Genomic DNA, 12,981 nt, shown 5'->3' with positions numbered 1-12,981 from the left:
CAAGGAAGGCAATGGAAATGCGGCCATGCAGGAAAACAAAACACAGCTCATATCAGTAATTGGAGTGTTTTGCACTTGAAATGAGCTTCTGAGAAAATTATTGTTTCCAGAGAGACTTCCTCTGGACCTGGGGCAGTGCAGGACCAGTATAAAAGGCGTCCCAGCTTTTCACTCTCCCATCCACTCCACTGCCCTTCTTCTCCTTTGGAAGCAAGTGAGTTGGAGGCTCTGTCCTATGCTGGGCTTGAGGCTGCCTGTTTGGTATGGGGAGGTGGAGAGAGGGTTTGGTGTGGAGAAGGGCTGTGTCTGGGCTGGGGGAACTCTTGTTGTCTTGACTAAGAAAGTGCTTTTGTGGGCCTGTCTGTCCTTGCTCAGTGGTGGGGAGCAGGCAAAGAGTCCTGTTCTCCTCCCTGCACAGGCCAGGCTGTGTCTTGGCTCCCTTGTGGTGGGTAGAGAGGTGTCTTCTTAACCATCCCCATCTTGTCTCTTTCTTGTCTCCCAGGTGCACGTGTGACTCCGAGCCATGTCCTGCTACCAGTCCTGCAACCCCTGTTTCCAGCCCTGTGGCCCCACTCCCCTGGGCAGCAGCTGCAATGAGCCCTGTGTCAGGCAGTGCCAGGACTCCACCATCGTCATTGAACCCTCCCCTGTGGTGGTGACCTTTCCTGGCCCCATCCTGAGCTCCTTCCCTCAGAACACTGTGGTGGGATCCTCCTCCTCTGCTGCTGCTGGCAGCATCCTCAGCTCTGAGGGAGTGCCCATCAATTCTGGGGGCTTTGACATCTCCTGCATCGCCAGGCCCCGCTGCAACAGGGTCTGCTGAAGCTGCTGCCTCACAGAAGAACCCCCAGAACCCAGAAGATGGAAATGGACTGAGTGTGGAGATCCTGACCATTGCTTTCAGAGGCACTGAGCATCCACCTGCACTGGAGGTGGGGTGTCTGGGCTCTCTGAAACCTTGACTGAATTGCCTGTTTCTCCCGCTCTTCTTCCTCTCTTTTTCTTCTCTGTGATCACTGGCTAAGCCACATCCAATGTGTGAACTGCATTGTGAACAAGGGACAGAGCCTCCTCCATCCCTCTGGTGCTCCCTGCACTATGGTGCCCACTCAGAGGGCTTCCTTTCCCTCTTCCAACTCATTAAAGTTTTGCTGCATCCCAGCCTCTGCCTCTGTGTGGTCCTTCTCTCTCCCTACGTTGTCTCCAGCTGCCAGAGAGAAAGGTGTTGCTCTGGGGGGATGTGGCTGTCGAAGGAAGGAGACCAGGACATCAGTTGATCATCACAGGCCCAATTTTTATTGATCAGCACGGCGGGTTAAATACAGTTCATAATTAACTTCATGCATATTGCAAAAGTTGAGCTCAGGATTGGTTAGTTACATATCAGCAGTTACACCTACTTTTACATTCCTATGGTCCTACTTTTGATACTTTCTACATATTCTTAGGAGAAATTCAGGGCTAATCTCTACTCCCTCTCCTCATGTTGCAGCAAGGCCACTGATTGCTAACTGCTGACATCTCCTTTCAGCTTGCTGACTGCTGATTTCTCAGCTTAACCAGCGGCAATATGTCAGCATGGCCTTTCTCAGCTAACCAACTATTAATAAATCCCTCCACATGTGGCAGGCACTGATGAGAGCCCTGGGTCTTCCTGGAGTGATGGAAGAGTGAGACACTATGGCAGGATATTCTGCCCTGTAATGTGGTCAAGCAACTTGGAGAATGCCTTATTTGCCAGGCTCATCTATCAGTAGTGGATTGAGGGCTCACCAAACCCCAATCAACATCCTTACATTGCTGCAATGACAGACACATGACTGAGAGTCAATCCCTCTGTACTATAGATGTCCAGTCCAACTTTGGGCAATAGGTTATTCTAACATTTTCCTGCTTGGATATATGTATGAGCTTTCCTGCCTTGGAGTGGAAGTGTCCCTTCAAGACTGCTCCTTTATGTCAAGTAAAAGAGATCTGCCCACGAGCACTGGTATGCTGAGCTGCACTATTATCTATTTCAATAGTTCTTTATTTTTGCTGGCTTTAATGTTATTTCTGTAATATCATTGCTTTGATATAGTACATTATCCTATTCTACACAGCACTAATAGTTTTAGGTTTTACAATGTGTAGCAAATAATTCTGATTAATATATTTTGTCTAATAATTTGTCATAATAATTTATTTTACATATACATAACCATTATATGTATATATTTATATACACATGTGCATATATATTATATATATATATATATATACTTGTATATATATATATACACGAGTATATATATGTATCTAAAATTTTCCCTTATTAATCCTGCAGGACAAAGTGACTTAAACCACTCCCAGGCTAGAGCTAAGATTGGATGCAGCCTGACCCAGGCTCCTCTTTGAGGAGAAATTTAGAAAGCCAGGGTGTTCTCTCTGCACCTCACAACTCAGCAGGACTTCTCTAAAAAACTCCGTCCGAAGCTCCCTCTCCACCAGTGACAATTTGGTGTAGTTGGCAGGATGGGAAATTTTGAGAAACAGACAAAACATAATATTTACAGGGGCACAGTACACTCAAGAAAATGTGGGGCATGGTAATAGAAAAGGAGAAACACACTGCCATTTTCGTGAGAGAAGTATGTTGCCAAGCAATGAAATCCAAGGCATTTAGTCTTTGTTTTACTTAACTAAAGCTTTGCAAATTAGAAGTCGAACACCTTGGAGAGAAAGCTGAAAAGGAATTGAATGCTAAAAAGAGATTGGCTGAAAACTTGAAGAACCAGCTGTATGACTTCTTCCAAATAGAAAGAAAATTAAATTTGCAAACTGCCTGTCTCATTGTGGAGCTGGAGAATGAGGAGTTTTCCAGCCTTGCTAATGAAGTAGAGTGGAAGGCAGACTACATTCTATATGATCTCCCCATCCTTTATTCATTGTCAGAAAAGTTTGATGCAGTAAAGCCAAACTCCACACCACCTCACCCTAAACTCGGCCAATTTGTAAAAACTGAAATAATTTATGAGGTAGAGCCCTCTGTAACAACTAAAAATAAACCTTGCACTGTGATGCAGTTGGATTAAGTGCAAAAACAATGTAGAAAGGATTCCAAAAAATCAAACTAGGCCAGCAGCTCAATCAGAACACACAGTCATGCTCAGCAGTGGGATGGCACACAGGGCTCTTTTAGATGGCCCATTTATGTAGGATGGCAAAAACAATCCTTGTCTTTAGGTCCCATGTACTCTGCAAATAACAGCCCATGAACATTCTGTCGAGCCCAGAGCACAGGATCCATTCACACAAATGGAAAAGAACAGGGGTTCCATCTCATCTGCTGCAGAATGGAGGTAAGGGAAGTAAAAAATATCCTGGTTTGAAAGATGTCTGCCAAGGAAGGTGGGAACCTCCCTTGGAATGAAAAATGTGAGCCCCTTACCTCCAAATTATTGTAACTTTGAAATTATGGGGCTTTCAGGCAAAGATATGGGAAAAAGAGTAACAGTCCACTGAGTAATGGCTTCATCCTCTGGGAGTAACAGAAGGAAAAGGGCCTGCGGACTCACCTTGCTTTTAAGAAGAAAAATGAGAGTGAAGTGGATGAGACACCAGGGACCTGCATTGGTTTTTATGCTGCCCCAGGCTCAAGAGGGTGCCCAAGCAGACAGAAAAAATTTTGACATGCTCTTCTGAAATGTAAGGCATCCCAGATGATACAGGCTGTGTTCCAAGTTCCTGATGCCTTTCACTTCCTTGTTTACACTATGATATTTCCCTCCTGGATGTTTGTTTTGAGGTTAAAATGAGATTTCCTAAAATTTATGGGGCAGGAGCATGTAATTGTGGGCAGAACACTCACTCCAATTGCTGGAAGAGCCCTCTACACACCAGGACCAGTGGCCTGGGGCAGTCCTGGGGTGGTGTTTTCAACCACACTGACAAAAGGCCAAGCTCCTCTCAGCCCTGCAATCCTTGTCTAGACACCAAATGGATCCCAAAAGGACACACAATGTCCTTTTCACTCTCTCCCTCCCAGCATCTGATTGCAACTGTTTTTTCTCTTCCAGGCAGCTGAATTGCACTGCTGAGCTTCAGTATTTTTCCTTCATTCACCAAACTTGGAAGAGATTCCCCAGGTTGTTTGGCTTCTTCCACTCTTCAGGCCATGACTGGGGATCCTCACCAATCCATCTTTGGGCCATGAGGTGACTTGGTGTGCTCCAGCCCAGCCAGGGTTGTTCCTGTTGAACCCACAGTGGTCACACAAGGACATTTTTGCTTGATGGATGCTCTTAGGTGGATGATAAATTCCTTTGGGTGCATGGCATGGATAAATTTGCATGCAATGCTCTGCAGATGAGCTCAAATGAGTTTGCACATTTCTGGCACTCATCACAACAGGATGTGATGGCCATCCCCACAGCCCAGCCCTGCAGGCTGGGCTGCCTCTTGCATTCTCCATATTAAAAACTTCAAAGAGCACTAGGAGAAATGCCAAGAAATCCTGCCCAGCTTGTGCATGGAAGCTCTGAGTGGATCTGCTTCCAGTGCCTGTCCCATGGAGCCAAGAGCTTCAGTTGCACAGAGCAAGAAAGGCAGGGCAGATGGGGACCAGGGCCAACTAAGCCAGATGAGTTTTGACAATAGAAAAAAGGCTTTTGCTCCCCTGTGGACTTCAGCTTCAGAGGAGGTGCTGTCACCTGCAAACTGGTGAGGACAAAAAGACAAAAATTCCCCAAAATTTGGGAATTTGCCAGGGGGACCTGTGCTCAAACAATTTTTCTTCCTTGAAGGAGAAAATACCTGTTGCATCTTTAGGAGACTTCCTCTCTTAGGAATCTTAAGCAGCAGTCTCCTAACCTGACCTGATGTCTCGAGAGGTTTCTTGTTGAGGAAGAAGGCTGCTGAGCTTGCCCTGCCTTTGGAGCAACACCATTTGCTGCTCTTTGATGTGGGCTCCAGGGATAATGGCCAAAAGTGTTTCTGGAGTGACTACAGAGCTCTGGGATGAAGTAAGGGTGTGGGGGCCCAAACTGGAAAAGACTGAGTAGAAAAGAACTCATCCTGTGTGTGAAAACCTGATTGCAGGCTTTGTGTTGCAGGCAGAGATTTGGTTTTGATTGCTAGGGAAATGTCTGTGATGAATGAGGGGTACAGAGCAAGGATGGGAAATATTTGACAAAGTCATGCAAATAATCTTTAAATCTCATAAGAAACCAACAACATCCTTTACCTACCTCTTTATTCATCCACCCCTTGACTGTTATAGGGGTATTGAATCTGTGCTGTTCACTGCAGTCCTGAGGAGATATTATACAGAAATGGATCCCCTTGGCACAGATGGGTCCATCTAGATTTCCCAGAGGAACAGTTTTTGTACAGTAGCATCAGACTCAGAGCTCTTGATGCCTGGGTTGCCTGCAATGGTTTTAAAACCTCTGATCCCCCAAAGGCATCACATGGCCCTGCCCCTAATGAAGTGTGGAATGTTTCTCACCACTCATTAAGAACTGGAAGGCAAATCCTTCCCATGCAGTTAATTAGGGAGCTTTTCTAGTTTTGTTGCCTTGTTTGTTTTTGCTGGCATGGGAGATGGTAAACTGGAGGATTGTAATCAGCTCTCAAGACAGTGGCATTTCTTTCTGTATTCTTTTGTCTGAGCCTTTGTCCTTTGTTTCTGGTAAAATCAAGATATGCTGGTGATACAAATTGAGTGAATCAAGGTGCCTGTGTGGGAGATGCAGTATTTAGCTATGGTGAGAGCCTGGACATCTAGTGGAATTTTCAGCCACCTTAAACTCCACTTCTCCAGCTTGTATCTCCCCAGTTTGGCTATAAGGATTATTTGAGAGGGCAGAAGGTTTTGGTAATGGAGCCATGTGGAGGGGTTGCCCATGGGGGGTCACACACACAAAGCAAAGTGGAACTGGAGATGGTTTGGTTCTGGCAACTGAGAACAGTGCTTGGGCAGCAAGCCTCATAGGAGCAGGTGAAGCCTTGGTTTTGAGACAGAGCAAGGTGAGCCAGTATCCCATCAGATGGAAAAAGCCACTGTCTCTGCCTGGAGATCCAGGCAGGAGGAGCTTGGGAGGAAGGTTTCATGCATCACAGAGACCTGTGAACCTGAGCTGGTATTTGGAGCCAAGCAAAGCTTCAGGAGTTCATCTTCTGCACCCAAGAGAACATGGGAACCCAAGGAATGATATTTGGACCATTGCCTGGAGCTGAAGGCCAAGGATTAACCATAAATTTTGAAGTACAGCTGACAACATTCCTAAACGTTGACATTAGTAGTGAAGCCACAAGTCACTTGGACAGGGAAGATGGACATCTGGAACAAAACATTAGATCCTTTTGGAGGTGTTGGTTTCACGTTGATGAAGACTCCACTGCACAGATTGAGTGTGTTACCAATCCTTCCTTGTGAATCCCCTCAGCCCTGCATGTCTGGGCAGCAGCTGGGCCCTGCTGAGTGATGACTGTGTGAGGTTTGGATCTCATCTCCTTGTTCCCCAGAGTGCTGGCCACAGATGCCAGGCCAGGCTATGAAGGAAGGAGAGGAAGAGATGAGTTGTGGCTGTCCCAGGTGTTGTTGCTTCCCATCCCCACTCCTTTGAAACCAAAGTCTCCATGATGGCCTTTGGCTGCCAAGTAGCCAGGGATGTGCTTCATCAGCTCCAAGGGAAAAGGACACAAAATAAAATCCACTGCAGCGAGCACCAAACATTGCGTCCTGCATCTTTTTCCTGAGCAGATTGGAGGAGGTGCCCAGGAACAACAGATGACTCTGAGGCCAAGGCTTGAATGCAAGACAATTTTAATAAGTTTAAAGAAGAAAAGGAGATGGCTCTCAGAGAGCACCAGGAGCAGCCACTAAGATGGAGCTCCCATGTGGTGTTCTTTGCACTGCTCTGCAGAGGAACGAAGGATGGCAGGTCCACACTGGGAGTGTCCCACGCCTTGGGGAGTGAGGGACAGAAAAGGAGAGGAGAGTAGAACAAGGAAGCGATGGTCAGAACATTCCAACTACAATGTCCAGAAGCTTTATCTCTGCCCAGAACAAGGTTCTGAGGTCTTGGACATTCTTGCCGAAGGACGTTGCCAGCAGATTTAGCAGGGACGGCATCTGCTGCCACCATAGCAGTTGGTGATGCAGGAGATGTCAAAGCCCCCAGAGCTGATGGGCACTCCGCCACAGCTGAGGATGTTGCCAACAGCAGCAGAGGTGGAGGATCCCACGGCGGTGTTCTGTGGCGAGGAGCTGAGGATGGGCCCAGGCAGGGTCACCAGCACAGCAGGCGGCTCAATGACAACGTGGGAGCTCTGGCACTGCCTGACACAGCACTCATTGCAGCTGCTGGCCAGCGGGCAGGGCCCACAGGGCTGGCAGCAAGGGTCACAGGGCTTGCAGCAGGACATGGCTCAAGGTCACAGGTGCACCTAGGATGGAAGACAGGGAGAAGCACAAAGTGAGGACGCATGAGAAGCAGCACTGCACCCAAACACTCTAGAAGCATGAGAACTCCTGGCCCCCATTGCAGTGCCCAGCTAAGAGCCCATCAGCCACCTGAGCCAAGTCCCAGCCTCTCTCTGTCTGCACAAGACCTTCTCTCCCCTGCCGTCTCCCAGCACAAGCAGCTCCCAGCCCTGGGCTCTTGTAGCCCCTCTCATCTGAGACCTCCAGCCAGGCAAGAGCTGCTCTTGAAGCAGCAGCAGCAGCAGGAAGAGAAGAGGTTTCCCACTCACCTGATTCCTGAAGAGGAGGAGGAGGTGAGAGAAGTGGATGCAAGAGCAGAGACTTGGGCTGCCTTTTATAGCAGTCCTGCTTTGCCTCAGGCCTAGAGGCTCCTTTGTGGAAGTCATAATTTTCTGACCAGCTCATGTCAAACATGCACCATCCCAGTTAATGGTAGGGGCTGTGTCCTGGTTTCCTGTGCTGCTGCCTTTTCATTTCCTGGTAATTTCGCTTGCTTTCCTATATGAAAGACTACTTCTGTAAGTGCCGACAGGATAAACCCAAGGATTTCCGGGGCAGAAAGACGTCAGCACAGGCAGAAGTCTCTGATCAGGTGCCAGCAGCATCCTTTGTGGGCAGGTGATATTCTCTTGTGTAATTTCTGAATAGTTTTTTTGTGGCAAAATTGTCAGGAAAGGGGCTTTGGTCTTGTTCTTCTTGGTCGCATGCCCAAGAACTCCAGCGTGAGGGGACATGACAGAGGTTTGGCATGTTGTTTTCTTCTTCCACTCATCTCCTTCTTTCCACCTGCTGTCTGTGTCTCTCCAGGCCAGTCTAGAGGGGATGTGTTGCCCTCTCTCCCTCAGCCTGAGAGGCACATGCACACCCAACTGGAGCTCCACTGCATCTTAGTGGCTGCTCCTGGTTCCTTCTGTAAGCCACCTCCTTTTCTTCTTAGACTCACCAAATTATTTGTGCATCCCTAACTGGGACTCTTTTTCATCATTTGTTTTGTGGCAACACTTCCAGTCTGTTCAGGAAAAAAGGTGGAGAAGCTCTAAGTGGGATTCCCTGTAGCAGATTTTACTTTGTGTCTTTTCCCTTGCAACTGATGAAGACATCCCCGGCTACTCTGCAGCCAGTGGCCATCAGGGAGATCCTGGATGCAAAGAGTGGCAGCAGTGAATGCAAGAAACAATCTTCACTTTGGGGATAACAGCCCACAACCTCATTCCTTTCCTTTTCCTCCTCTCCATTACCCAGTCCATTGTGGATGCCATGGGACAGAGGGAGAGAAACAGCAAGCGTTTCTCACAGAGGCTTGTGAGAAGTTTTAGGGAGCTGGAAAGATGTGATAACTTGTTGAGTATAAACAATTTGCAGATGCTGTTTTTCTACTTTATTTTTCTGTTCCTCTCAAGGACAGTGGGTGAGAAAGATGTTTCTGTTAGTTAGCCAATAGAATAGAATCTATTGTACCACTCTATAAAAACCACGTGGTTCTTTTGAATAAAGCCTTCTTTGCCTTTTCTACCATCCTGCCTCTCGCCTGTTCCTGTCCTGACCCCAGCACACGAGTGACAGTCCACGAGCAGCACATGTGGTCAAAGACATGACACCCTTATGACATCTGTATAATCCTTCAGTACTGGCAGGGCCCAGCTGCTGTCCAGACATGCAGGGCTTAAGGTGATCCACAAGCTGGGATCAGTGTCTGCCACAATCAGGCTCTGCAGAGAAAAGCAATGTATAACATTTGTCAATGACCTGCTTCCCTCTGAATTATGTTAACTTTGAAATTAAGGGGGTTTCAGACAAAGATATAGGAAAAGAAATAACAGTATTTTACTAATAAATATATGTATAGCAACTCAAACAAACAAAAACAACAGCACTAAACAGAACCAGACACCCAGGCCCGGCCTCTCTCAGCCGCAGGCACTTCCCCCTTTGGTGCAGTTCCAGGCACAGCCAGCAGGGGCGCTGCTGGCTCCTGGCCGGGCCGGGTGGGTGCGATGATTCCTCCACGCCAACAGGGGCGCTGTGGCGCGAGCTCGGGTCCCTCACATGGTAATGGTGGATGGACTGGATGGCGAAATGGGCTGCAGCAGGAACCTTGGAACGGCGGCTGGAACAGCAGAATGAGCTCACCCAGGGAAGCAAGCAAGAGGCAGCAGAAACTCAGCATCAGCATCAGTCCAGCTCCCAGACACATCCAGGAGAGGCTTTCCTGGAGAGGGAAAGAGCCCGGGATCATGGAGGGGGAAAGGGCCTGGGTAAGGGCCTGGGATCAAGTTTTGCCTGAGGCACATGAGCAGATGGAGAAAAGGGTCTCCCTCTAGTGAGATGGAGGTCCCAGTGCAATGGCCACCCTGTCATGGTTTGGGCCTGGCACAGAGCCAGTGCCCCCATGAGAATACCCTCTCCCTGGTGTCTGCTGTGAGATGTGACCAGGAATAAGTAAAGCAGGCTCCAGCTTAGAAATAAAGAAAACTTTATTACCTAAACTTCAAGAAAAGAAGGAAAAAACTATAAGGGAAAAAATTGAAAACCTTACAAAAAACACTTTCCTCCTCCCCACCACCAAAATTTCCCAATCCGATACATTCCCCCAAATCACCAACTGCCCAGTCTGACACCACCCTTTACAATACTCAAACTTCAGTCCATGAAGAGGAGAGGAATCCTTCTTGCACCATAGGCTTCCCCTGGAAACGCGCTGAAATCTTGTGTGCTTCCATGTCACTCGGCACCGCCCGGAAAGTCCTTTTGCCATGGTGACATCTTCCTTCCATGCCCAGTGCTCTCACCACTGTGCATGGACCAGAGCTGCTTTTGGGGTTGTCTTTTAAGGATGCCTTGTCTCACTCCAAAAAGGCACAGTCTCTGCTTTGGGACATCTGTCCCCCCCATTTTTGTCCAGCCCCAGGCCTACCACATGACTGCCCCTCCCCCGCCCAGCAGCAGCGGCTGCACAGGGGAGGGCGATCTGACCTCTTTGCCTCGAAGTCCCAAGAGAGCCTCCCAGGGCCGAAGCTCTGCTTTGAACCCTTGTGTGTTCTCGGAGGTGTGTCCAAACCCCACTGGCCACACCAGGTGCCAATATCAAAATCCGAGCACACTTTGGTTTGACCGCAGCATCCCAGAATTCCCACTTCTTCCTGGTCAAACCACCACACACCACCACAAGCAGAGCTTCAGTCATGGTAGGAGAAGTCAGCAGGAGATGGAGCCTCACAGTTCTGGTGAACTCTCCCCACAGCAACCATAGCCTGCTTTCCTCCGAATGCTGAGACAGCAAGAGAGTTAGGAGCTGCACCCAGCTCCCTTTAAGCCAGTCAAAATCTGGCAATATCTCTGTCCCTCCAAGAGAAACTCCCCAGATAAGAGCTGCACCCTTCCCATGGCAATTTCTTTTGTCTCTGTTAAGTATCTATTGTTATGGTTTCTTGGCAAGGGAGAAGATTCCATGAGAGATAGAAACAAAAGGAAAAATCCTACATCCCGACATGAGAACAAGGATTGTGTGTCAGAGTGAAGAATGATGAGAAAAGTACATTATGACCTGACCACATATTTGGGATACTCTCAAAAATAAAAGATTAATCAGAAGATCTGGAATCATATCCAAACAAGTCCATGGACATAATTAAAATATGCACATTATTCAAAAAAAGGATGAATGTATATTAATTTTTGGAATACAACCTGGTCTGTTAGGTTAGTGGGCAATCTTAGAGGAGACATCCCCATGCATCCAGCTCTCTAATAAAGTAATGTCAGCTTTCTGACACAGGATTGGACTGACCCTAATGGTGCCACTGTGCCTCTCTTATGTGTCTCTGCAGCCTGGCAGTGCCTTGGGACGCTTGAGTTAATGAGGTAATGAAATAAATCTACTCTTTGCATTTCAGCTGTGGTTTGGTGACTTGGATGTATCAATTCAGACACCAACCCACTGCTGGTACCCTTTGGAGCCTCGCTGTTCCTGATGGCCATTGACTGTGCAGTACCCAAGTATGTTTTCCTCAGCTCCAAGATAAAAGGGCACAAAGTAAAATCAACTGCAGGAACTCCCACCCTCTGCTTCTCCACTTTTTGTCCTGAGCAAACTGGAGGAGTTGCCATGGAAAGAAAGACAACGTGGAGGAAAAGGCTTGGATGCAAAAAAACTTTATTGAGTTGAAAGAAGAAAAGGGGGTGGCTCACAGAGAGCACCAGGAGCAGCCACTAAGGAGCAGTGGAGCTTCTGCAGAGCGTGCATCTGCCCAACCTGCAGGGCAACATGTCCCCACTAGACTGGTCTGGGGAGACACAGACAGCAAACAGAGGAGAAAGAAAAGTAGAAGGGAATGATGGCTTGAAGATGTAAATACAATGTCCCAAAGCTCTATCTTCAGCCCAGAACTAGATTCTGAGGTCTTGGAGGTTTGTGCCCAAGGATGTCACCAGCAGGTTTAGCAGGGACGGCACCTGCTGCCACCATAGCAGTTGGTGATGCAGGAGATGTCAAAGCCCCCAGAGCTGATGGGCACTCCGCCACAGCTGAGGATGTTGCCAACAGCAGCAGAGGTGGAGGATCCCACGGCGGTGTTCTGGGGGAAGGAGCTGAGGATGGGCCCGGGCAGGGTCACCAGCACAGCAGGCGGCTGGATGGCCACATGGGAGTCCTGGCACTGCCTGACACAGCACTCAGTGCAGCTGCTGCCCAGGGGGCAGGGGCCGCAGGGCTGGCAGCAAGGGTCACAGGGCTTGCAGCAGGACATGGCTCAGGGTCACAGGTGCACCTAGAATAGAAGACAGGGAGAGCGACAAAGTGAGGACAGCAGCACTGCACCCAAACAGCCTGGAAGCATGATAACTCCTGAACCCCATTGCAGTGCCCAGCTCAAAACCCAGCAGCCACCTGAGCCAAGTTTCAGCCTCTCTCTGTCTGCACAAGACCTTCTCTCCCCTAGCCCTCTCCCAGCACAAGCAGCTCCCAGCCCTGGGCTCTTGTAGCCCCTTCTCAGCTGAGACCTCCAGCCAGGCAAGAGCTGCTCGTGAAGCAGCAACAGGAGGAGGAGGAGAAGTGGCTTTGCACTCACCTGATTCCTGAAGAGGAGGAGGAGGTGAGAGAAGTGGATGTGAGAGCAGAGACTTGGGCTGCCTTTTATAGCAGTCCTGCCCTGCCTCAGGCTCAGAGGCTCCTTTGTGGAAGTCATAATTTTCTGACCAGGTCATGTCAAATATGCACCATCCCATCTAATGGTGGCGGATGTGTCCTGGTTTCCTATAATGCCTCATTTTCATTTCCTGGCCCGTGCCACGTGCTTTCCTATATGAATTCTTTTGTAAGTGCTGAGATGAGAGGCCCAAAAATTTCTGGGATCATAAAAACAGGCAGAGTGCCCAAGTGCTGGGCTGTTGGCATCCCATGCAGGCACGTGTAATGTAAAGCTGTGTAATTTCTATGGGTTTGTTCATACAAAAATATGGCAAAGCCATAGTGGCAAAGTAGAGTTCTTCTGTATTGGCATCCATACCTACCTTGA

General features: G+C 48.4%; 1 protein-coding gene and 2 pseudogenes across 1 annotated transcript; 1 reads left to right on the top strand and 2 right to left on the bottom strand.

Moving 5' to 3' along the window:
• The first annotated feature begins 523 nt into the window (after positions 1–523).
• LOC102073556 (feather keratin Cos2-3-like) lies at positions 524–823 on the top strand. The gene has a single exon (XM_005496187.3). It carries the CDS (start codon positions 524–526, stop codon positions 821–823), a length of 300 nt encoding a protein of 99 aa, XP_005496244.1.
• Positions 824–7,101: 6,278 nt separating this feature from the next.
• LOC102072685 (feather keratin Cos1-2-like) lies at positions 7,102–7,873 on the bottom strand (annotated as a pseudogene).
• A 4,031-nt stretch (positions 7,874–11,904) lies between these two features.
• On the bottom strand, positions 11,905–12,670 carry LOC106630001 (feather keratin Cos1-2-like; annotated as a pseudogene).
• Positions 12,671–12,981: the final 311 nt, after the last annotated feature.

The sequence above is a fragment of the Zonotrichia albicollis genome, chromosome 23 (assembly GCF_047830755.1).
Source record: "Zonotrichia albicollis isolate bZonAlb1 chromosome 23, bZonAlb1.hap1, whole genome shotgun sequence".
Lineage (NCBI taxonomy): Eukaryota > Metazoa > Chordata > Aves > Passeriformes > Passerellidae > Zonotrichia > Zonotrichia albicollis.
Note: the sequence above shows the minus strand (reverse complement) of the source record. Positions and strands in the feature narration are given on the sequence as shown.

Coding starts and splice junctions, on each gene's coding strand:
- LOC102073556 (XM_005496187.3), top strand. CDS start 524: ATGTCCTGCTACCAGTCCTGCAACCCCTGTTTCCAGCCCTGTGGCCCC.